We start from the raw sequence: 23,863 nt of genomic DNA, 5'->3' as shown, positions 1-23,863 counted from the left end.
TTGAAAAAGTGGCCACCCTGTATATATATATATATATATATATATATATATATATATATATATATATATATATTTTTTTTTTTTTTTTTTTTTTTTTAATTTCACACTTTAGTGGTACTTCTTACAGGGCTTCCCGGGTATTTCTACCAAGAGAAGATCTGCTCCTCAGTGTGGATAGATGACCTGTCTGATGATATTCACAGTGCCAAGCAAAACGGCTTTTTGCATCCATGTAATGGTATTATTTTGCATTTCTAGATCTTTGATATGCTGGACAGTTTTCTTTAGTACCAGTCCATTGACACTGATTTTAAGTGGGATTATTTCCACCCTTCTCAACTTCCACATGTCTCTCATCTGCCTTGACAGTGGTTCGTACTTCCTTATCTTCTCTGCATAGGTTTTCATCATATTTTGATCTTGCGGAACGGCAAAGTCGATAATTACTGCCGTTCTATTCTTTTTGTCCCATACCACCATGTCCGGTCTATTGTGTTCTGTTCCTATGTCGGTAAGTATCGTGAGGTCCAGTATATCTTCGTTTCGTTATTTTCCATCACTGCTGTTGGGACGTACAAGTGGTGGGGTGTGAAATGCTGTATGAGGTTCTTATTCAGGCACAGAAGTTGATGTACCACCTATATATTATTCTTAACATACCTTTTGAATTAGTAGAGCTGAGCGTTGTCAGACATTGGAATGAAATTTCTCGGCATACTCAGATGTCACAGAACGACCTGTTGGAATTAGTAAGGTTCATCTTCGACAACACCTATTTCACATATCAAGGAAGATATTACAGGCAGACCTTAGGTGCTCCAATGGGAGGTAAACTTTCCCCTATTTTGGCACAATATGTGCTAGATGATCTTTTGACTTCGGTACTGCCCGGTTTGCCTTTTGTTATGCCCTTTTTAAAGAAGTATGTCGACGATCTGATATGTATGATTCCAGAGGGATCACTTGCTACAGTTCTGGAACATTTTAACAGTTATAACACCCACCTACAATTCACGGCAGAAGAAGAGGTTGACAACTCCATACCTTTTTTAGACATCAGGGTGATAAGAATGGGAGAAGTGTTGAGGACTGATTGGTATAACAAGCCTAGTAGCTCTGGCAGATATTTGCATTATAGATCTTGCCATCCTCAAAATATGAAGCTAAATCTAGTCACACAGATGAAAACTAGAGTCTTAAGGTTGACACATCCAACTTTTCATAGTCAATGTATTGTCAAACTGAAAAAGCTATTTGTAATGAATGGATACCCGATAAAATTACTCAATAAGTTACTTTGCAATACATCATCTTCACCCCCAGTCGAAGTAACCATGTCATTAAACACTGATGCCATGATAGACCGAGCTGACATCGTTTACGCCACTATACCTTACATACCAGTACTCTCTAATAAGATTTCCCTGATTTTCAAAAACTACAAAAATATCAAGATTGTTAAAACTATGAAACATCCATTATTTAAGTTAGTATTCAGCCGCTTGAAAGACAAAGAAAAAGAAGAATATGAATCTGGAGTCGTGTATAGTATACCTTGTGGCAGTTGTGAGAGAACATACATAGGACAGACTTCCAGATGGATCAAAGAAAGAATAACATCTCATAAAAGTGATGCAAGAAGAAATTTAAGAACTTGTGCCTTAGCTATACATGCGAACAACAATGACCATGTAATAGATTATTCTAACACAAAAATACTCTTTAAGGAACCCCATTACCATAAAAGATTATTCTTAGAGATGTTATCAATAGCAGTGACTGACAATACTATGAATACAAAACAAGATACTAACAATCTTAATAACATCTACTCCTACTTGATAGAATTATCAAAAAAAAAAAAATTTCGCATCCACCATTTCGTAGTTTAAACACCTTAAAATAATAAACAAAATTAAGAAAGTGAATATAATTCTGTGGAACCAAACAGTTGTCATTTATATCTCTCTTTGGCGGATGGTGTCATGGTTTGTTTACCTTACATGAATTGATGTCTGACAGAATATATGAGTGTTATCAATGATATTATTTACTTGTTTAATCTTTATTACTGTGAGAGAGTAGTTGGGTTGAACTATTTTGTTTTTTGAATATTTTGAAATAAGGAAGGAATAAAACCACAATATATGTGCGTTAGTTTTGTGAACTTGCTATTTGTAATGTTTATATTTAATATATATTGCAGATCCTTGAGAAAGGTAAGAAGTCTTACCGAAAGCTTGGATGATATAAAAGTGTATCACTGAATTTCCTAGATCGAAACATCCTAACATTGTTATCTATTAGATATATTGCGATCAATAATTTTCTTACGAATTATATATATATATATATATATATATATATATATATATATATATATATATATATATATATATATATATATATATACATATATATATATGGATGAGCAACACTTGAAATAAACAACAAACAAACAGAGTCAACAAGTGTTGCTCATCCTAACACTTTTTCACCGTACTGATGAGGGCCGAAAGCCCTATATATATATATATATATATATATATATATATATATATATATATATATATATATATATATATATATATATATATATATATATATATATAAAAATATATATATATATATATAATAGATAAGAATGTTAGGATGTTTCGATCTAGGAAATTCAGTGATACACTTTTATATCATCCAAGCTTTCGGTAAGACTTCTTACCTTTCTCAAGGATCTGCAATATATATTAAATATAAACATTACAAAAAGCAAGTTCACAAAACTAACGTACATATATTGTGGTTTTATTCCTTCCTGTTGATCTTATTTCAAAATATTCAAAAAACAAAATAGTTCAACCCAACTACTCTCTCACAGTTATAAAGATTAAACAAGTAACTAATATTATTGATAACACTCATATATTCTGTCAGACATCAATACGTGTAAGGTAAACAAACCATGACACCATCCGTCGAAGAGAGATATAAATGACAACTGTTTGGTTCCACAGAATTATATTCACTTTCTTAATTTTGTTTATTATTTTCAGGTGTTGAAACTACGAATTGGTGGATGCGAAATTTTTAGATAATTCTATCAAGTAGGAGTAGATGTTATTAAGATTGTTAGTATCTTGTTTTGTATTCATTGTATTGTCAGTCACTGCTATTGATAACATCTCCAAGAATAATCTTTTATGGTAATGGGGTTCCTTAAAGAGTATTTTTGTGTTAGAATAATCTATTACATGGTCATTGTTGTTCGCATGTATAGCTAAGGCACAAGTTCTTAAATTTCTTCTTGCATCACTCTTATGAGATGTTATTCTTTCTTTGATCCATCTGGAAGTCTGTCCTATGTATGTTCTCTCACAACTGCCACAAGGTATACTATACACGACTCCAGATTCATATTCTTCTTTTTCTTTGTCTTTCAAGCGGCTGAATACTAGCTTAAATAATGGATGTTTCATAGTTTTAACAATCTTGATATGTTTGTAGTCTTTGAAAATCAGGGAAATCTTATTAGAGAGTACTGGTATGTATGGTATAGTGGCGTAAACGATGTCTGCTCGGTCTATCATGGCATCGGTGTTTAGTGACATGGTGACTTCGACTGGGGGTGAAGATGATGTATTGCAAAGTAACTTATTAAGTAATTTTATCGGGTATCCATTCATTACAAATAGCTTTTTCAGTTTGAAAATACATTGACTATGAAATGTTGGATGTGTCAACCTTAAGACTCTAGTTTTCATCTGTGTGACTAGATTTAGCTTCATATTTTGTGGATGGCAAGATCTATAATGCAAATACCTGCCAGAGCTACTAGGCTTGTTATACCAATCAGTCCTCAACACTTCTCCCATTCTTATCACCCTGATGTCTAAAAAAGGTATGGAGTTGTCAACCTCTTCTTCTGCCGTGAATTGTAGGTGGGTGTTATAACTGTTGAAATGTTCCAGAACTGTAGCAAGTGATCCCTCTGGAATCATACATATCAGATCGTCGACATACTTTTTTAAAAAGGGCATAACAAAAGGCAAACCGGGCAGTACCGAAGTCAAAAGATCGTCCAGCACGTATTGTGCCAAAATAGGGGAAAGTTTACCTCCCATTGGAGCACCTAAGGTCTGCCTGTAATATCTTCCTTGATATGTGAAATAGGTGTTGTCGAAGATGAACCTTACTAATTCCAACAGGTCGCTCTGTGACATCTGAGTATGCCGAGAAATTTCATTCCAATGTCTGACAACGCTCAGCTCTACTAATTCAAAAGGTATGTTGGTAAACAAGGAGACCACATCTAAACTGACCAGCACGAAATCAGGGGGGCATTTGAAGTTATTTATGAAGTCTGAAAATGGGAGGTAAACTTTCCCCTATTTTGGCACAATACGTGCTGGACGATCTTTTGACTTCGGTACTGCCCGGTTTGCCTTTTGTTATGCCCTTTTTAAAAAAGTGCTGGACGATCTTTTGACTTCGGTACTGCCCGGTTTGCCTTTTGTTATGCCCTTTTTAAAAAAGTATGTCGACGATTTGATATGTATGATTCCAGAGGGATCACTTGCTACAGTTCTGGAACATTTCAACAGTTATAACACCCACCTACAATTCACGGCAGAAGAAGAGGTTGACAACTCCATACCTTTTTTAGACATCAGGGTGATAAGAATGGGAGAAGTGTTGAGGACTGATTGGTATAACAAGCCTAGTAGCTCTGGCAGGTATTTGCATTATAGATCTTGCCATCCACAAAATATGAAGCTAAATCTAGTCACACAGATGAAAACTAGAGTCTTAAGGTTGACACATCCAACATTTCATAGTCAATGTATTTTCAAACTGAAAAAGCTATTTGTAATGAATGGATACCCGATAAAATTACTTAATAAGTTACTTTGCAATACATCATCTTCACCCCCAGTCGAAGTCACCATGTCACTAAACACCGATGCCATGATAGACCGAGCAGACATCGTTTACGCCACTATACCATACATACCAGTACTCTCTAATAAGATTTCCCTGATTTTCAAAGACTACAAACATATCAAGATTGTTAAAACTATGAAACATCCATTATTTAAGCTAGTATTCAGCCGCTTGAAAGACAAAGAAAAAGAAGAATATGAATCTGGAGTCGTGTATAGTATACCTTGTGGCAGTTGTGAGAGAACATACATAGGACAGACTTCCAGATGGATCAAAGAAAGAATAACATCTCATAAGAGTGATGCAAGAAGAAATTTAAGAACTTGTGCCTTGGCTATACATGCGAACAACAATGACCATGTAATAGATTATTCTAACACAAAACTACTCTTTAAGGAACCCCATTACCATAAAAGATTATTCTTGGAGATGTTATCAATAGCAGTGACTGACAATACTATGAATACAAAACAAGATACTAACAATCTTAATAACATCTACTCCTACTTGATAGAATTATCTAAAAATTTCGCATCCACCAATTCGTAGTTTCAACACCTGAAAATAATAAACAAAATTAAGAAAGTGAATATAATTCTGTGGAAGCAAACAGTTGTCATTTATATCTCTCTTTGACGGATGGTGTCATGGTTTGTTTACCTTACACGTATTGATGTCTGACAGAATATATGAGTGTTATCAATAATATTAGTTACTTGTTTAATCTTTATTACTGTGAGAGAGTAGTTGGGTTGAACTATTTTGTTTTTTGAATATTTTGAAATAAGATCAACAGGAAGGAATAAAACCACAATATATGTACGTTAGTTTTGTGAACTTGCTTTTTGTAATGTTTATATTTAATATATATTGCAGATCCTTGAGAAAGGTAAGAAGTCTTACCGAAAGCTTGGATGATATAAAAGTGTATCACTGAATTTCCTAGATCGAAACATCCTAACATTCTTATCTATTAGATATATTGCGATCAATAATTTGCTTACGAATTATATATATATATATATATATAAAAAAATATATATATTTTTTTATATATATATATATATATATTTTTTTTTTTTTTTTTTTAATTCACCGACAAGCGGGATGGATCCAAGACAACCGGGTCACCACAGCGACCAAGGTTGTACTCAGGAGCTAGTAAGAAATCTTCTGACTGTCCGCGTGGTACCTAGGATGACCTCTTTCTGTGCTTGGCTAATCAGGTAAGTATCTTATTGTAGACGTTTCGTGTTTTCAATCATGTGTGTCTCCACCAGGCCATTTACCGATATTATGAGTGGGAGAATTGATGTTTTCTTCAGACCGTACATTTCTTTCAGCTCAAACGCGAGGTCATGATATTTGGTGAGTTTCTCAGTGTACGCTCGGGCAATATTATCATCGGCGGGTACCGTTATGTCTACTATCTGCACTAATTTTTCGGTCTTATTAAACAGAACTATGTCCGGCCGGTTATGCGATATTGCCCTGTCCGTGACCATAGTTGTGTCCCAGTTAAGATGCATAGAATACCTGGTGTGTCTACTTATACCTGTAAAACTTTCAGACAAAACGGGAGATTTATACCTACTTGATTTCGAGGGATCGCGGGCTTTTCAGATGGCGCATACATCGTTTATATTTGACATTTCTCGACTCTTGTGAAACAAGGGCGTAGATCTTTTTTTTTCTTGGGGAGGGATAATCGAAAAAAAATTTTTGATGACAACTTTTATTCATATCTGTAATGTTAGAAAAATAAGTTTGATAATGAAGTTTGAACCAAATTACTCGAAATAATTTTTGTTGTTACTAATTCAGTTGTGCTTACCTTGTTCTCAAATAAGAGTTACGAAGGAAAATGAGAAATTACTTGGATAATTTTGAGAAAAAAAAGTTTCATGAATATGAGCCCACAAAGGCTTTGCTTTCAATATACAGGTTGTTTCTAGTGTGTCGTACAGTTTATCAAATATTTATTAATCTTCGCTACAGATTAGGTAAATAAATACCAAAACTTATAATTAATGCATTCATTAGAGCTTACTAGCTGGATCTTCATAATAATTTGGATTTTCCTGAGGATTACTAGAGATTTTTCTCGAAATCGATAGCAGATACGACAAAACTATAACAAACCAAAAAGAATAGTACTGGACCAGAGTTTTTTTTCTACATTTTTCTAAACTAACAGCCATTCACCAAAATATAGTTTTGGAGGATGGAAGCAGGCATCCTTCCAGAAAATATATCACCCTGTAGATTTGCATTTAAAATTAGCATATCACATAGTGAAAACTTTAAACTGGAATATCTATGGCCAATTCATATTAAATATCTTGTGAAGGGAAGGTTATACGAGAAAATAACTTGAACTTCAACACATGTATCTCAAAACAAAATGTTTGGGGACTCATGCTATAGGACTTTTTTTCTTAAAATGATCCGGAAATCTGTCATTTTCATTTGTATCTCCAATTTAGGAGCACCGCGTAATTACCCCTAGTATCCCCCTATTTCTACGCTCTTGTCGTGAACTTTGAGTATAGATCAATAATATTTTATATTCTATGGTCTGTCATTATATTCCATTCATTTGAGTAAAAATTCGATATGAACTGAATTGTAATTTATTGTGAATGTTTGCAGTGTCTAAAATCAGTATTTCCTTTTTAAACGGCACCAGGCAGATGCGGGAATTCGAAAAATTTTAAAGAGCGCCACCTTACAGCACTCTGGTGAAGCACACCACCAAAGCAACAGGTGGGTCTCTCAAAAAGTCTGAAACAAAATCGAATCAGTAAACACACCAGGTATTCTATGCATCTTAGTCCCAGTACAGTTTGTAGACATCGTTTTCCAGGACGCTGCATGGTTGGTAAGTATAAAGCGTCCCCGTATCCCGTATATATATATATATATATATATATATATATATATATATATATATATATATATATATATATTATCATTATATATATATATATTATCATTATCTAATGATATACGATTGAGGTTGTAAGCTTTGTTCAGATCAACGTTATTTGAGTTTTCATTATCATTACTTTCTACATCTGAACTGTATGAAACATCACTTCCTTGTTCAATTTCATTTTCGTCATCCGAATCTCTATATTCCATTCGATTGGTAAGATTTTCTGCATTGTCTTCACTATCTGGAGTGAAAACTTTAGCACTTAGACAATGTGTATCATCATCTTCCTCAAATTCTTGGGGTTCAGAATTAAAAAGGTTGTCAATGTTTTCTGATAAAGATTTTTCTTCCTTCATTTTCAATTGAAATACTTCATAGTTTTGATTTTGATTTCTTTAATAACTTTTCGAATCTTACCTCCAATTCTTCAATGTTATTTTCCTTTGTGTCTCGGTCTTCGCTATCGAAGGTTTCAAATTCTTCCATTTCTTCAATGAAGTATTGCCTCTCTTGTATTCTTTTCCTGCTGCTAATAATGCCTTATACTTTTTGAACAGCATCACTTCATCTTTTTCATCTGGTTTTCCATTTAACCAGTTTTGGATCCTAGTAATGGATCGCTTCACAATCGCTCTCCTGGATTTGAACAGACTGTATTTTTCCATTGCTTCTAGTATACGGTTATATACGTTCGAAGGACCAAAAAATGTTGGGTAATATAACCGGCTCGGAGGATCAAAAAATGATGGGTAAATTATCAGGCTCGAAGGACAATAAAATGATGGGTAAATTCTTGGTCCTTTCGTCAACACTTGAGCAGACCTAATTGTCTAGATTTCAACTCCAAGTAAGTTGTAATAACTAATAGTCTCTAGCTTGAACTAATTTACGCACTTTATATGTGAATAATTTCCGCTTGAATTATTGCAAAGGGTAACAGTTATAAATAAAAACAACTTACTCGGTAATAGGTTTATTTTCTGTGAGGTAGAAAATATATTGAATACTTTCGTTGAATACACGTGTAACACAAGGTGAATACAAAACAGAGAGCACGTGGAATACTAGGTTAATACAGAACAGAGTACACGTGGAACACAAGGTTAATACAGAACAGAGAATATACAAGACATGAACGTTAACATAGGTTAAGTTCGGCCATAAAACCTCGACCGCTTCATTCTCAATTTTTGTCCTTGCATATATAGAAAATCATATATTATTATACAAAATTATATAATAGTAAAGAAATAAATGTAATAAATATAGCAAAGTGATAGATAGTATCAGAGGAATAAGATAAACGTAAATAATTATACAAACAGAGCAAAATAATAAAAGTGAAGATATTTGGATAGGCAACCCAAAATACATATTGGAGAATTGTGAGTAATATACAATTCTCCAACAACTATTTTGACTGCCGTTATAATTTCTTCCTTATTCTCTCGTGTAATAACCATTTCTAAATTTCGAGCAGGAAATCTTCTTCTTATTCTTCTTCCTCAGCCATTCTTCATCCACTCCTGGACGTAGGCCTCCTTCAAATGACTCCAATCCGATCTGTTCTGTGCCACCCGATGCCATCCATTACCCGCTCGATCCTTAATGTCGTCTAATCATCTCCGTTGCGGTCTTCCTACACTGCGTTTTGTCTGTCTTGGTCGCCAGTGTGTTAGCTTATTCGTCTACCTGTTAGGATCTTGACGAGCCACGTGTCCCACCCATTGCCATTTAAGGTCTGCCACGCGCTGTATTATATCTACAACTTTTGTTCTTTGTCGTATTTCTTCGTTTCGCACCTTATCTCTCAAACTCAACCCGAGCATCGCGCGTTCCATAGCTCTCTGCATTACCCTCAATTCAGTTGTAGACTTTTTTGTGAGTGCCATTGTTTCAAGGCCATATGTCGCCACTGGCAGTATACAGGCATCAAAAACTCTTTTTTTCAGGTTTATGGGGATGTTGCTGTTCTTGAATATATATTTCAGTTTTCCAAAAGCTATCCATGTCAGTCTTATTCCCTGCTCAGCTCCGCTGTCTGATTCTCTCTACCCAATCTTATTGCATGTCCAAGATAAATATATTCTATTACATTCTCCAGCTTTGTAGAATGCAAATAGATGTCTTCCTCGATGTTACTCATTATCTTGGTCTTCGCGATGTTCATCTTCAAGCCAACCTTTGCCGCAGCGTCCGCCAGTTCTTCTAGCATTTCTAACAGTTCTTGGGCATCACTGATGATGAGGACAATATCATCCGCAAACCGGTGATGGTTCAGGTACGATCCATCGATATTAACACCTTTTGTTTCCCAGTGCAACGATTTGAAGATGTTCTCCAGAGCGAGGGTGAATAACTTTGGAAATATGGTATCGCCCTGACGTACACCCCTATTCAATAGAATTTTATGTGTTTTCAATTCTTCATTTACCTTGACGTGGAAAGTGGCATTTTCGTATATATATTTCAATTGATTTGTGTATCGAGAATCTATCCTAGCGTCGACCATTGCTTCTAGAAATGCCCATGTTTCGATAGAGTCGAATGCCTTGTGGAAATCTATGAATGCCAAGTGTAAGGGAACGTTGTATTCTGACGTTTTCTCTGTAAGTGTTCTTATGCTCTGAAGATGATCCATTGTTCCAAAACCTTTACGAAATCCTGCTTGCTCTACTGGTTGGTATGTGTCAAATTTATGGGTGGGTCTGTTCGTAATTACTTTAGTGAGGAGTTTATATAGGTGAGAGAGAAGGCTGATAGGATCCTCTAATTTTAATTTATCCCTTTTTTTAAAGAGCAGTATAACTTCCGCATTCTTCCAAGCGTCTGGAAATCTACCCTCTTCCAAGCATTTGTTCAAGAGGATTCTCAATGATTGTTCTATGACGTCTCCTCCCTCTCTCAGCATTTCACAGGTGATCTTGTCTTCTCCACCGCATTTCCCATTTTTCATTTGCTTGAGAGCAGCTCTTATTTCTTCTCTTGTTATCTCAGGGATGTCTTCCGATCCCACATTGCATACAATGGATTTTGTAGTTCTTGGATTGGGCCTGGTAGAAGTATGAAGACGGGTGTAAAAATCTCTTATGTGTTCAGTAATTATGTTGCTGTCTGACACCACACTTTCACTCTGATCTTTCATCTGCGATATTCTTTGTTTACCAGTGGATTGCTTTGATCTTAAGACCTTCATATTCGCATTGTCTTTGATTGCGTCCTCGATCATTCTAGTGTTGTAGTTGCGAATAATAATAATAATAACATATATTCATCATCAAAGTTTACATATACATAAACATACATATGAGGGACTAATGAATATTCAAAAAATAGAGAAAACCAAAATAAATGGTTTTCTGTGAGTAAAATCACAAATATTACAAAATTTTACATTAGCCTTAATGCGTAGGTAAGTAGATGCAGAGTATCATTCCATTTTCGGTCTTTTCTCAATCCAGTGTGAATAGTCCAATTCAGGTTCAGTGTCGCAATTCGGTGATCCATATCCATATCCGTGTATTATGTCACAATTCGGGTAAATTCTCAGTTATCGAGTAGTTGGTCAAGATTGGGGTAAGTAATATATACACACATATACATATATATATATATATATATATATATATATATATATACATACATATATACACACATTTATTTTATTATTTATTTAGAGTTCATAATATTGTAGAGCAGTGTTCTTTCGGTGTTTTTTATCCATATTTTTAGCTTATATCTAAACTGATAACAATTTTGGATGTTCCTTATATCTTCAGGTAGAATGCTGAATATTCTTGGAGCCAAGTATTGGTTGCATCTTTGGCTAATTGTCTTTTCAGCTCTTATAGTAGTGGGACGAGTACCTTTTATTCTCGTGGGATATGTATGAGTAGAGTGTGTTATATCATTTTTATTTTTATGATTATCCATCAGAGTCTTAAATGCATATAGTTGTGCCAGATCCATAACTTCCGCTTCTTTATACGTCCATTCACTGCTGTACGTTCTGCTTTTTCTTGCTTTTTCTTAGGATAATTTTTAAGAATGATTTTTGTATTATTTTCAGCCTGTTGAGGTGGCAATCATATGCTGCACCCCAACCCAGAATGCCGTACGATAGATTGGACTCAATTAATGCGTGATAGAGAGTCTTCATTTGCTTGAAGTCCAAAATTTCGGCCATCCTTCTAAAACGGCCCAGCATGAATCGTATCTTTCGTACTACATTGTCCACTTGAAGATCCCATTTTAGGTGACGGTCTATGATTATTCCTAGGTACTTAATATGATCTGCTTCTTCGATCTCTACTCCATCGGCTTCTCTCAAGGGTCCCATATTAGGAATACCGGAGGAGTAGGAGCTAAACGTCAAGTATTTTGTTTTGGCTACATTTAATGTTAGTTTGTTAGATCTGAACCACTGTTGTATCTGATGCAAATCTTGTTCTGCCTTGTTCTTCAGTTCAAACCACGAACTCGAGCTATAAAATATCGCTGCATCGTCTGCATAACAAATAACTTCGCCTTGCAACTCCAAACTTAACAGGGAATTCAAATAAATGTTGAACAATATGGGACCCAAAACAGTACCTTGGGGCACCCCATATGTAATATTCCTTTTTTCACTCTTGACGCCATTCAAATCGACATATTGTTCCTGGTTGTATAAATAGTCCTTTAATAGATCGTAGCATATTCCTCTCAAGCCATACCGATAAAGCTTATGTAATAAAGTTTCATGACACACAGTGTCGAATGCCTTACAGAGGTCAATGAACAGACTTAAGCATGGGAGTTTTCTTTCTAAGCTGCCGTAAATATGATTTGTCAACTTTTTAATTGCATCCTCAGTACTCCTCTTGGGACGGAATCCGAACTGACAATCCGAGATAATATTATTTTTTTCGAAGAATGACACAACTCTATTTGCTATTATCTTCTCAAATATTTTCGCAATGTTGGATATTATTGTAACAGGTCTATAATTCTCCATTTTGAATGTAGAGCCACTCTTATAAAGTGGTTTTATGACACCTGTTTTTAGTATGTTGGGAAAGCATCCGCTTGACATGCAGTTGTTAATTAGTTGTGACAGAGGGTCTGAAATTTCTTTGCAGATTTCCTTCAGTGTTTCAGCCTTTATACCATCATTACCAGCGGATTTTCCATTTTTGAGACCATTAATAATCTTTTCAACCTCTAATCTATCAGTAGGGTGTAAGAATATCGTTTTATCTACAAAATTATCTCTATCTATAAAAGTTTTTGGAGGAATTATTTTATTCGCATATTTTTCTCCTAAAAGACTATATCGTTCATTAAACAGATTAGATATTCTATTCTTGTTTTCGATTATTTCTCCATTTTCTAAAATTATTTTTTTTATATCTTTCTTTTTGTTTTCAGGTCATCCACGAAGCTCCACAACGCCTTGGCTGAAGATCTATTATTCTGTATACAGGGTGGCCACTTTTTCAATGAGATTGTATTGGTAACTTTTGAACCATAAGAGTTAGAAGGTCGGTCAAATGGAGAAAAAGTTGCATGCATAGAAGCATTGTCAAGCAGTTCAAACAAATCGAGATTATCAGGGCCAGTTATTGAGATATCATAAGAAAAGTAAATTCTGTCATTTTGATTTTTCTTTTTTTTCCACTTTATTTCGAATATTATCAAAAAATGTTACAGGAATTTTTTATTCGACAGTAAATTGTTCTTAATTTGACGTAATCAGATTTCGTATCCAACGTTTCGTGCTCTCTGGGCCACCCTCAACCTCATTTTTTTCAATACGGACCTGCATATTTTATGACACTTTTCGAAATAACTTTTAACGCTGAATTCAACGATATACCATATAATGTCATTCAAAGTTGATTTTCAGGTGATTTTGACCCTTATCCAAATTTCTTTGGGTCGGATCTGTATTACATTTCGGTACCTTTAGTTTAATTAACCACAAGCAATACATTTCGATGAGAAAATCAACTTACTCATCTTGAACTAAATGAAACATATCAGAATCAAATCAAGAAACAAGTAATCATTATTCACATATTTCAATTCATAATAATTAAACGAATTATCATTTAATGAAAGAAAAATCGAATGATTATTCGAAGGTAAATGAAAATGAATGAAGTAAGTGTTCGAAATGTCCACCATTTTGTAAAATGCACTTAACGGTTCTAGAACCCATACTTCTTATACATTTGCTTCTTTCGTCTTCTTGAATACCTTCCAATACATTCTCTTCTCGCGAGAAATCACTATTGTTTGATTTGTCATTTGTTCCAGAATCGAACTTTATTTTGATATCATTACGATATAAGTTTTGCAAGGCTTGGTATTCAAATTTGAAATCATTGTATTCACGTCTCTTGACTATTTTATTAACAGCAGTTTTTGATAAATTGCAATCACTACAGATCCGACTCGAAGAAAATTGGATAAGGGTCAAAATCACCTGAAAATCAACTTTGAATGACATTGTATGATATATCGTTGAATTCAGCGTTGAAAGTTATTTCGAAAAGTGTCATAAAATATACAGGTCCGTACTGAAAAAAATGAGGTTGAGGGTGGCCCAGAGAGCACGAAACGTTGAATAAGAAATCTGATTACGTCAAATTGAGAACAATTTATTGTCGAATAAAAAATTCCTGTAACATTTTTTGATAATATTTGAAATAAAGTGGGAAAAAAAGAAAAATCAAATTAACAGAATTTACTTTTTTTATGATATCTCGAAAACCGGCCCTGATAATCTCGATTTGTTTGAACTGCTTGATAAAGCTTCTATGCATGCAACTTTTTCTCCATTTGACCGACCTTCTAATTCTTATGGTTTAAAAGTTACCAATACAATCCCATTGAAAAAGTGGCCACCCTGTATATGATGCGAGATGTTCTTTTTTAGAAAGGTTCATTGCCTTGCGCAAATTAATTTTTAATGTATTATATCTTGAGTTCAGCACAACATCAGTGGGTTTCTTTAAGATCTCTAAGTAAAGTTTATTCTTTGCCGATACTTCTTTGAATATTTTTGGTGTAATCCATTTTTTTCTAGGAGATTTATGTTTATTGTATACAGATGTATTCTTGTCAATATAATAAATTAATTTTTTTAAGAAATTGTCAACATCTCTATTTGAATCATGAGCTGTATAAATTACATCCCAGTTTTCGTTTTTGAGATCCGTACGTAATGAATGATAGTTTATTACTCTAGTTGTATATTTTCGATGATGTTTCTGATCGAGTGATTCAGTTTTGATGAACAAGGCAATGGGAAAGTGATCTGTGATTCCTTCTCTAATTACGAAGGATGATATGACATTTTCGAGAATTTTCTTTCCTATCTTTACATAAAAGTGGTCCAGGCATGTTTCACTAATTGGTCTTGTATAACTATTAATATAAGATATATAATTGTACATCGATAACATGTTTTTATATTCATCCGTAAATTCTGTATGGGAAAGAGTATCTATATTCATGTCGCCTACAATAATGTGATATGTATACCTGTTTTTCATGGTTTTTAAATATCTCTCCATTGCCCCGTTGAAGTCTACTACACTGGTACATGGTGGCCTATATATTGCCGTTAGGAGAAATGATTCTTTGTTTCTGATGAATTTAATTTCAATAGCTTTCAACTGATCAATGTTTACTATTTCATGGGTTGCCTCTAGTTCATCATTTATATACACAATGACTCCATCATTTTTGTTGATGCCACCATTGCTGTAGGCCAAATTATAACCTGGTTTTCTGAACATATACAGGTCATCGACTGTAAAAGTTTCTGTTAAGACCAAAATATCAAATTTTTCTGTAGTTTGTTCGAGCATCAAAAAGAATTCGTCACCATTTTTGCGAATACTGCGTATATTCATATGTAGAATCTTTATGGCTTGATCCATTGATTGCGCATTTAATCCTGCTAAATTATCAACTATAATGTTGTTGGGTAAGACCTCTTCTATATCTCTGATAAGGGGATCCATACTGTCTATTTAATTAACTATTACTTTTTTTTTTTTTGATTTTTAATTGAGTGATTTTTGTTTGCTTTGATTTTTCTAATTATTTTGAATTATTGTAAAGGAAATGTAATTATAATAAGCATAAATTTGTTGATTACACTTACTTGGATGTATGTTTTGGTCGAGATCTGGTACCCATATTTCCTGACTTGCTTATAGTCAGAGATTGTGATGCTTGGGTGTTAGCGGAGGTAATATGACCTTTTGATGAAGTTTTGGGCTGTTGCTGACCAATTGAATTGTTAGGTTTCTCCGTGTTTGTATTAGACAATACACTAATATTCCCAGTATGCTTATTCACCAATTGTAAATTCTCCAAATCTGCTATTGTATAAGTTTTTTCTCCAATCATCAATTTATTTCCTTTAATAACACAGCGATCCTGGGATTCTTGTTGAATACTCTTTTGATATGAATGTCTTTTCTGACTTGTTTTTGTATCTTCTCATTCAATTCTCCATATCCTGATGCATCTCTTGGTGTTCTTCTTCTCTCTTCTAACAGTTTGAGCGTATCTGGATGTATTTTAGGGTTGTTTTTTGTTTTTGCTCTCGTGCATACTTTCTTGGTAGCGGTGTATATGTCAGTGGTTACCTTGTGATTTAGATCATTGATGTTCATTTTTTCTAACTCACTAGTTGGTTCAAGTCTTTTCCCTAGTTCTCTCTGATATTCGCCTTTGCTTACTTGTAGTTCTTTAGAGGTTGGGAATCTGCGAGCATGGGTAAGCTTGTTTGTTTCTATCTTCAGCCTGAAGTTAAGGGATGCTCTTACTTGTTCGTATCAAACCGGTTCAGAACATATTGACGAACAACAGAAAAATCTGCACAGAGCAGGAGATCAACCGATACTATTCGAGATTCTAGTGAAATATTCACTTCAAATTCAAGATGTATCCTTGAAACTTAAAATCTGCAGAAGCTCGGATTCAGTGCGACTTTCCACACACGAAACATATGAATCAAATCAAGATAAAACAGAAAATTTTTCTAATGTCACTTCAGTTCGAGCAATTCGATTATTTGCACAACAGGCTTTCATCGAGTTTCAACATATCATAAACGGAATTGTTGCCATACTACCAAAATATTTTCATTACCATCTGGCTGATTACCTTGCAGGAAGATTGTTGCAGATGCAATTTCTAACAATATTAATTTTAAATACTTATTGTGGGTTTTGTTTTCTCTGTATTATATAGATATTCGATTCTCGAGTAGATCTTTAATAAGCCTTACTGTGAATAAATTTTAAAACCCCTTTTTTTCATCCATTGCAAGTTGCTACACAGATTTTATTTATAATGACAATGAAGCCATCAAAACTATGAGGTCTCGGTACCTAATAATTGTTTTAATCTTCTGACCACGCTATTTCAAATATTTTAGTTCTTCGAAATAACATCGTGTTTTTCAGAGGGCTCCACTTCACAGACCATTTTTTTTTAGGAAACTTGAGTACAACTAGATGGCGCTCAACATCAACAAACTTGAATGAAGCACTACACTGTCCTTTCATCCATTCCTTATACTAGGCTATTACCTACATTTGATTTTGGGAGAAGCGGTCCCTATATGCGTCTGAAACTATCAACTTCTTAGGTAGCCCGGTTGGAAAAGCAAAGGACAAATGATTCAGATGTTGTGGGTTCGAGACCTGCTCGAGAAGTTACTTTTCCCGGAATTAAAATTTTTCTGTATGTCATTATATCATTTCCTAATGATATAATTCAATCCTTAATGAAATCAACCTTTCCAAAACATTGAAAGAAACACTCAGAAGACTTATATAGACACAAAATTGCAAATAACGAACGTTTATTCAAATTCGCGGTCAAGAATGTCGTGGAGAAATTAGAGTTGGTTTTCTATGATTACAAGTAGCGCTCAACTTGTACCATATATGGTTCCCAGATTTGAAGTATGTGAACAAATGTTAGTGATATTGTTCAAGCTAAGCGCTACTCGTATTCACAGAATATCAATACTAATTTTTTCCCAGTATTTTTGACCACGAATTTAAATGAACTCTTGTTACTTTCGCTTCACGAAATTCATTTGAAAAATTATCTGAACTCAATGCATCATTATAAAAGGAAAGAAGCCAAGATAATGCATTCATACCGAAATGTTTCATATAACTCACATTAACATATTTTGTTACATATTTACTCACATAATATTCAACATACATATTGTAACATATTTACTCACATAATATTCAAAAATTGAACAAATCCTCATCTATTTACTTCATTCCTTACAATTCCAAACATAACTCTATGATCCGGAATCAAAATTTCAAAGTCACATAATCTGCAAAAATGACGTTCGTGTATTTATGATATGTTCCAAGGTAGACATTCAATATTGAGTCTATTTGAAGAAGTAAGAATAGAAAATAATTTTTGACTATATCAGCAGACCTAGATGAATTCTTCTGCATCAGATGTTATTTCTGAAAACTTCCAATGCTTTTTAGAAAACTCAGAACAGTAGAACACCCAATTTACTAATGAAGAGTCCAGAGAGAATCGTGAGACATATAAAAATAAAGGATTCGAACGATCTGGAACAAGTTTTTCAAATGGGAACTGAAATAGGCGAAGGAGGATTCGGGAAAGTGATAGCAGTTAAAGAGAAGAATACGAATGCTAAATGGGCTATGAAAAGTATATCTAAATCTTTGGTGAGTAAAACATGCACTATTATTAAGTAAGAATGAGACTGTAAATTTATATTGAAGATAATTAGAGTAGGGTAACCTTCTTTCGATAATGAATTACTGAAATGAAAAGTACTGGTTGAGATTTTCAAAAACCCGTGCTGTTTCTATATAGTATTAACACAAACATGAGATACTGTGATGAAATCAACATAAGCAAATATAACTTCATTGGCAATTTGTAAAAAAGCTTTTCCCCAAAAAATTCTATTTTGAAACATATTTCCCCTAACAAAATGAGTTGAGTTTGAGACTTAGATCTGAGGTTATATCCGGGTTATGCTTTTTAATTGAATGAACTGATAGATGCAAGAACACAATTCTAAAGACGAAAACAATCGTTATGTGACCTTCATTTTCATTTGACTGACACTGTTAATTAACCGATATAGGAAGGTAAAAATTTACTGGCAATAAGTAAACTCTCGAAATACCTCAATATCATTTCATAAAGATAGAATTTTATGAAATATAAAGACTTTTTCCCCTCCTCAGATCTTCTTTTTGTTTATGGTCCGGAATTTACATTAAAAGCCTCTAATTTAATTTCTCCTATTTTCTACTGTTGTCTGATCGGGAGATTTTCCTCCTTACTTCATGTCACTTCTTTCTTGTATTTAGTTCTTAGGAATAGGTATTTCCTCTTATCTGTCATTCTTATTTCGATTTGTAGAATCTTTCTCAATTCCTTATTCTCATGCTCTTGCAGTGTCTCTATTGCCTTCTTTCTTTGTTTGTAGGTATACTATTATCAATAGTTTCAGTTCTTCTCTGATTTGTTGGTTGGTTATATACCATGGGGCCGCTGTTCTGATTACCAAATTTAGCGTACTTTGCAACTGATCCTTATTAGTGTCATTCATATTGTACCAGGTTACTCCTGCATACGTAAGGCTTGATATTAGCACTATTTTTATTATCTTCAACTTGTTTTGTAAGGAAAGTTTGCTTTTAGAGTTGAGCAGCGGGTACAGCCTCCCGTGCAATTGCCTTGCCTTTTTCTGTTTTCATCTATGTGTTTGTTGAAATTCATTTTTTCATCTAGTATTACTCCCAGAAATTTTGCTTACTTTTTCCATTCTACCTTCTGGTTTTCTATTTTGACGTTTCCTGCTTTCTCTGTCTTTACTGTTGTTCCTCCGAAGTAAATTGCAACTGTTTTCGATGTATTCACTTTGAATCTCCATTTGTTGAAGTATTTCATCAGTTTATCTAGGTCTACCTGTAACTGCCTAGTGATTGTTTTCCGCATTCGACTGCTTTAGTATATGACAGTGTCATCTGCAAACTTGGCTATCTTGCATCTATACATTTTCTGTATGTCTGCCGTGTACAGGGTGCGGCACGGAGGATGGATGGTTTTAAAAAAATAATAAAAGCGTTAATTTTTACTCAAAAACACATTTATTGACGGAATCAGATTCTCAAGGAAATAGCATTTGAGACAGTCAAGTGTGGAAAATCACATCAGGCATGTGGTGGCCGAAATCGGTGATGCAGTGCTGAAGGCGCTCTTGGAAGTTCGCGTAGACTCTCTCCAACATCGCTCTCTCAACTTGGGCAACTTCCACGCGAATAGCCCTTTTCAATTCGTTCAATTCAAGTTCGGGGCTTGGTCTCGTATACTCTAGCCTTGAGGTGTCCCCATAAGAAAAAATCGCATATGGATAAATCTGGGGACCGGGGAGGCCAATGAACATCGCCAAACCTGGAAATAAGGCGACCAGGGAAGAGAGGGCGAATAACGTCCATTGATGCTCTGGCTGTGTGGGCGGTCGCCCCATCCTGTTGGAACCACACACGTCGGATTGGAACACGTTGCCGTCGTAATTCGGGGATAAAGAAGTTGTTGATCATTTCGACGTACCGCTCTGAGTTCACGGTAACAGCACGACCATTAACGTCTTCGAAGAAGTAAGGGCCAATGATGCGAGTTTGCGATACAGCGCACCAAACCGTAACTTTTGGGCTGTGCAGCGGTCTTTCGTGTAAGTGTTGCGGATTTTCATTAGCCCAATAACGGCAATTCTGCCGGTTAACCATGCCGTTGAGGTGAAAGTGGGCTTCGTCACTCATGAACAAAATGAGGTTCTCATTTTGATCGATCAGTGCTTCCATCTCACGTGCGAAGTTCATTCGTTGTGCATAATCTCCGGGGTGTAACTGTTGCACAATGGCCAATTTGTAGGGGTGAAAGCGAAGATCCATATGCAAAATTCGCCTCACCGAACGATCACTGAGGCGAAGTGCAGCAGCATGTTTCCGAGCAGATCTCGACGGACTGCGAAGAATGGCTTGTCGAACGCGTTCAACATTTTCAGGCGTTCGAACTGTTCGCACAGGTCCTCTTGGTCTTCTGTTGATCAGTTCACCACGTCTGCGAAGTGATTCAACCCAACGAAGGATGGTGTTTCGAGAGGGAATAGCTCTATTCCGATGAATGTGGAAATGGCGACGAAACTCACGCTGCACGACCGTGACTGACTCATTATTTCGGACGAAACTATCATAGGCGAAAACACGATGCTCCACCGTCCAAGGCTCCATGACGACAACTGGTAAATAAATGCTAGGAACACACGAGTCTAACGGCACCTTCCCCACTTCTCTCGTCCTCAGTGGGGGAAAGTTATGCCCATCTGAAAAACGTCCGCCCTCCGTGCCGCACCTGGTATAAGTTGAACAGCAGCGGTCCCATCACCGATCCTTACGGAACTCCGGCTCCTATTTCTCTGATCGTTGACCTGGTACTATCGATATTCACCCTAAATTTTTATTTGCCAGGTACGATTGTATCAATCTCGTAAGTTTATTGGAAATTTCATCAATCTCATTTTGTATATCAGACCCCGATGACACATTTTATCCAATGCCTTTTCTATTTCCAAGAAAATTGAACCAGTATCTGTGGAGAGGTTAATTTGTTCCTTAATATTTTCCGTTAGTCGTACCAACTGATGAATTTTTCGAATGCTGTTTACGAAACTCAAACTGGTGATCTGGAATTATTTTGTTTTCTTCTACGAAATGTGTCAGTCTTCTGTGGATTAATTTCTCTATCACTTTACTAATTGCCTATAATAGGCTTATGGGTCAATCATTCGTTGTGTCTTTTTGTCTTTTTCTTTCTTTCAAATTAATATTGTATCCGCCGTTTTCCATTTATTTGGATAAAATTCTGTTTTAAGACGATTTTATCTCGAGCTTCTCCTGGTAAGTTTTTTATTGCTTGATTGAGTATTCTGTCTATTCCGGGTGCTTTTCTATTTTTAATGTTTTGATAACTTCTTCAATGTCTCCTTTAGTCACTTCTGTTGAATCTTATTCAATTTCATTGTGACCTTCGTCTGTTATTTTTCCGTGTATTTCGACTGATTGGTTGAATTGCTTCTGGCCCTAGTACTAGTAAATGTGGTAAATATGGCGGCGACTGATACGGACGTGTCAGACCGTGATTACGAAGATTTCGCTAATAGAGGTAAGAATAATACTGTAAAATTATTGAAATGTTGCTCAAAGCCAACAAAAACGTGCGTTTGTAAAAACTTCATCTCTATGTTTCACAACAGTTGCGTGATAAGAAATAAAAACATTAAAAGTGCCGGTGAAATAGTCGTTGAGTGCTGTACAGCGGTGGAAGTGAAATCTATTGATTATTAATATGAATTTAAGTTTTGAAAATTCAGTTTGGTCTCTGCCAAGATCTCATCGAAGAAATAAGATCAAATAATAACATACTAATGCGAAACAACAGACTCCTGCTTGAAAATAATGTTTTATTTGAAGAGAAAATCACGCAGCTGGAAAATGAAAAAAAATAAAGAATCCAAAAGTAAACAAGGTCAGGCCCCATCACAGGTACCAGCCGATGGCGCCGATGTCGATATGTATGACCAGCAATCAATTGCGGCCATTTCTAATCAAGTTCGTACCGATACTTCTAGGGTTGGAAACAATACCGATCACAAAACAAATGCCAAGGACTTCAAACGTCAAATACCAAAAAAGCAAAAGTAAACACAAACTCCTCTGAACTTTTTCTGAAGTGAATGAGTCCAATAGTCGGGGGTTGTCGAAGATCACTCAATCGGAATCACAGTGGAAAGTAGTTTCTCATAGAAAAAAAAATGAAAATTCTAAACTTAAAAGAAGTCGCAAGAGTGTGAAGGTAGGTACTGGAGATATATCGAAAAATAGTTTTCAGCCAAGTAAACTAGCAAGTGAGAAGGAGCTGTGGTTGTTCATTTCGAAAGTTCGAAATTCGGAAATGGAAAAAGACGTTGCTGAGTATATCACTGAGAGGGGCAATATCGAGAAAGAAGATGTACATGTCAAAGAATTGGTTAATAAATCCCTCATAATTATTGGTACAAGAGTTTCCTGATGGGAGTACCCCTGAAATCTAAAGAGTCTCTATAATGTATATGGAACTGACGTTTGGCCGGAGGGCATAAGATTTTCAAGATTCGACTTCAGAAGTTGGTAACATTTTTTAGAAGACAACCGGAAAGCACAAGCAGAAACATAAACAATACTAAGAGTGGCTACCTGGGTAGCTTAATTCACCATGACCTTAAATCTTTTGGAAATTCCATTGAGAAGATTATTAAGTATTGTGCAGAAGTCCAGAGTGCTTGTTTCTGTGCGTAACTGAACACTGGTTAAGTGCTCAACAATTGGAAGTGATGGTGGTTCCTAATTTCAAGCTAGCTTCCAGTTTTTGTAGGAACGAAAAAAAGCACGGTGGCGCCACAATATTCATTACATTGTATATTGTAAATTGAATAATGTTTGAGTTACAGGTGTTTTCGACTGTGCTGCAATAACTACCAAAATAGGAAACAAACCTTTTGTTATTTGTTCAGTATATAGACCTTCAGGTAAACCCTTAGATGTATTCTTTGAAAGGTTGGAGAAGATGTGTGAGATCATTTATGACTGTAAAAGAAGTGTATTTATCTCAGGTGACTTCAATATTAATCTTAAGTCGAACGATAGCCCTAGTGTTGACTTGATTGTCCTTATGAATACTTATGGGCTCAAACAAACTTTTTTCGATTGTACATGGAAGAAAAATTGTATCGATAACATTTTCACTAATCATGAAATTTTAGAAACTGAAATTTTTGATGAACATGTCCGATCATACGGCTCAAAAAGTCAATTTTGAGGTTGATAGAATAGAATCACCCATCAAATACCAGCGTTT

The 23,863-nt window shown here is 35.1% G+C and overlaps 4 protein-coding genes across 6 annotated transcripts in view; 2 read left to right on the top strand and 2 right to left on the bottom strand.

Moving 5' to 3' along the window:
* Window positions 1–661: 661 nt before the first annotated feature.
* LOC123675315 lies at window positions 662–3,057 on the top strand. Its single transcript, XM_045610663.1, has 3 exons — window positions 662–828; window positions 955–1,336; window positions 3,051–3,057. Exons 1-3 carry the CDS (start codon window positions 723–725, stop codon window positions 3,055–3,057), a joined length of 495 nt encoding a protein of 164 aa, XP_045466619.1. The 5' UTR covers window positions 662–722.
* Window positions 2,964–4,342, bottom strand: LOC123676127. Its single transcript, XM_045611843.1, has 2 exons — window positions 4,112–4,342; window positions 2,964–3,985 (listed from the first exon to the last, which is right to left on the bottom strand). Exons 1-2 carry the CDS (start codon window positions 4,215–4,217, stop codon window positions 3,060–3,062), a joined length of 1,032 nt encoding a protein of 343 aa, XP_045467799.1. The 5' UTR covers window positions 4,218–4,342; the 3' UTR covers window positions 2,964–3,059.
* A 13,872-nt stretch (window positions 4,343–18,214) lies between these two features.
* LOC123674492 (serine/threonine-protein kinase 33-like) overlaps window positions 18,215–23,863 on the top strand; it is a 151,424-nt gene continuing 145,775 nt past the window's right edge. For 2 of the 3 annotated variants that reach the window (XM_045609381.1, XM_045609379.1), the window contains exons 1-2: window positions 18,215–18,317; window positions 18,412–18,618. In XM_045609381.1, coding sequence (XP_045465337.1) covers window positions 18,276–18,317; window positions 18,412–18,618 — 249 coding nt within the window. In that variant the 5' untranslated portion in view covers window positions 18,215–18,275. The remainder of the gene's footprint in view (window positions 18,318–18,411; window positions 18,619–23,863) is intronic. The other variant, XM_045609380.1, reaches the window with a different exon arrangement.
* LOC123674493 lies at window positions 20,239–21,315 on the bottom strand. The gene is made up of 2 exons (XM_045609383.1): window positions 21,208–21,315; window positions 20,239–20,875 (listed from the first exon to the last, which is right to left on the bottom strand). Exon 2 carries the CDS (start codon window positions 20,860–20,862, stop codon window positions 20,254–20,256), a length of 609 nt encoding a protein of 202 aa, XP_045465339.1. The 5' UTR covers window positions 20,863–20,875; window positions 21,208–21,315; the 3' UTR covers window positions 20,239–20,253.

Source organism: Harmonia axyridis, chromosome 3 (genome assembly GCF_914767665.1).
Source record: "Harmonia axyridis chromosome 3, icHarAxyr1.1, whole genome shotgun sequence".
Classification (NCBI taxonomy): domain Eukaryota; kingdom Metazoa; phylum Arthropoda; class Insecta; order Coleoptera; family Coccinellidae; genus Harmonia; species Harmonia axyridis.
This window is presented reverse-complemented; position numbering and strand designations above follow the sequence as displayed.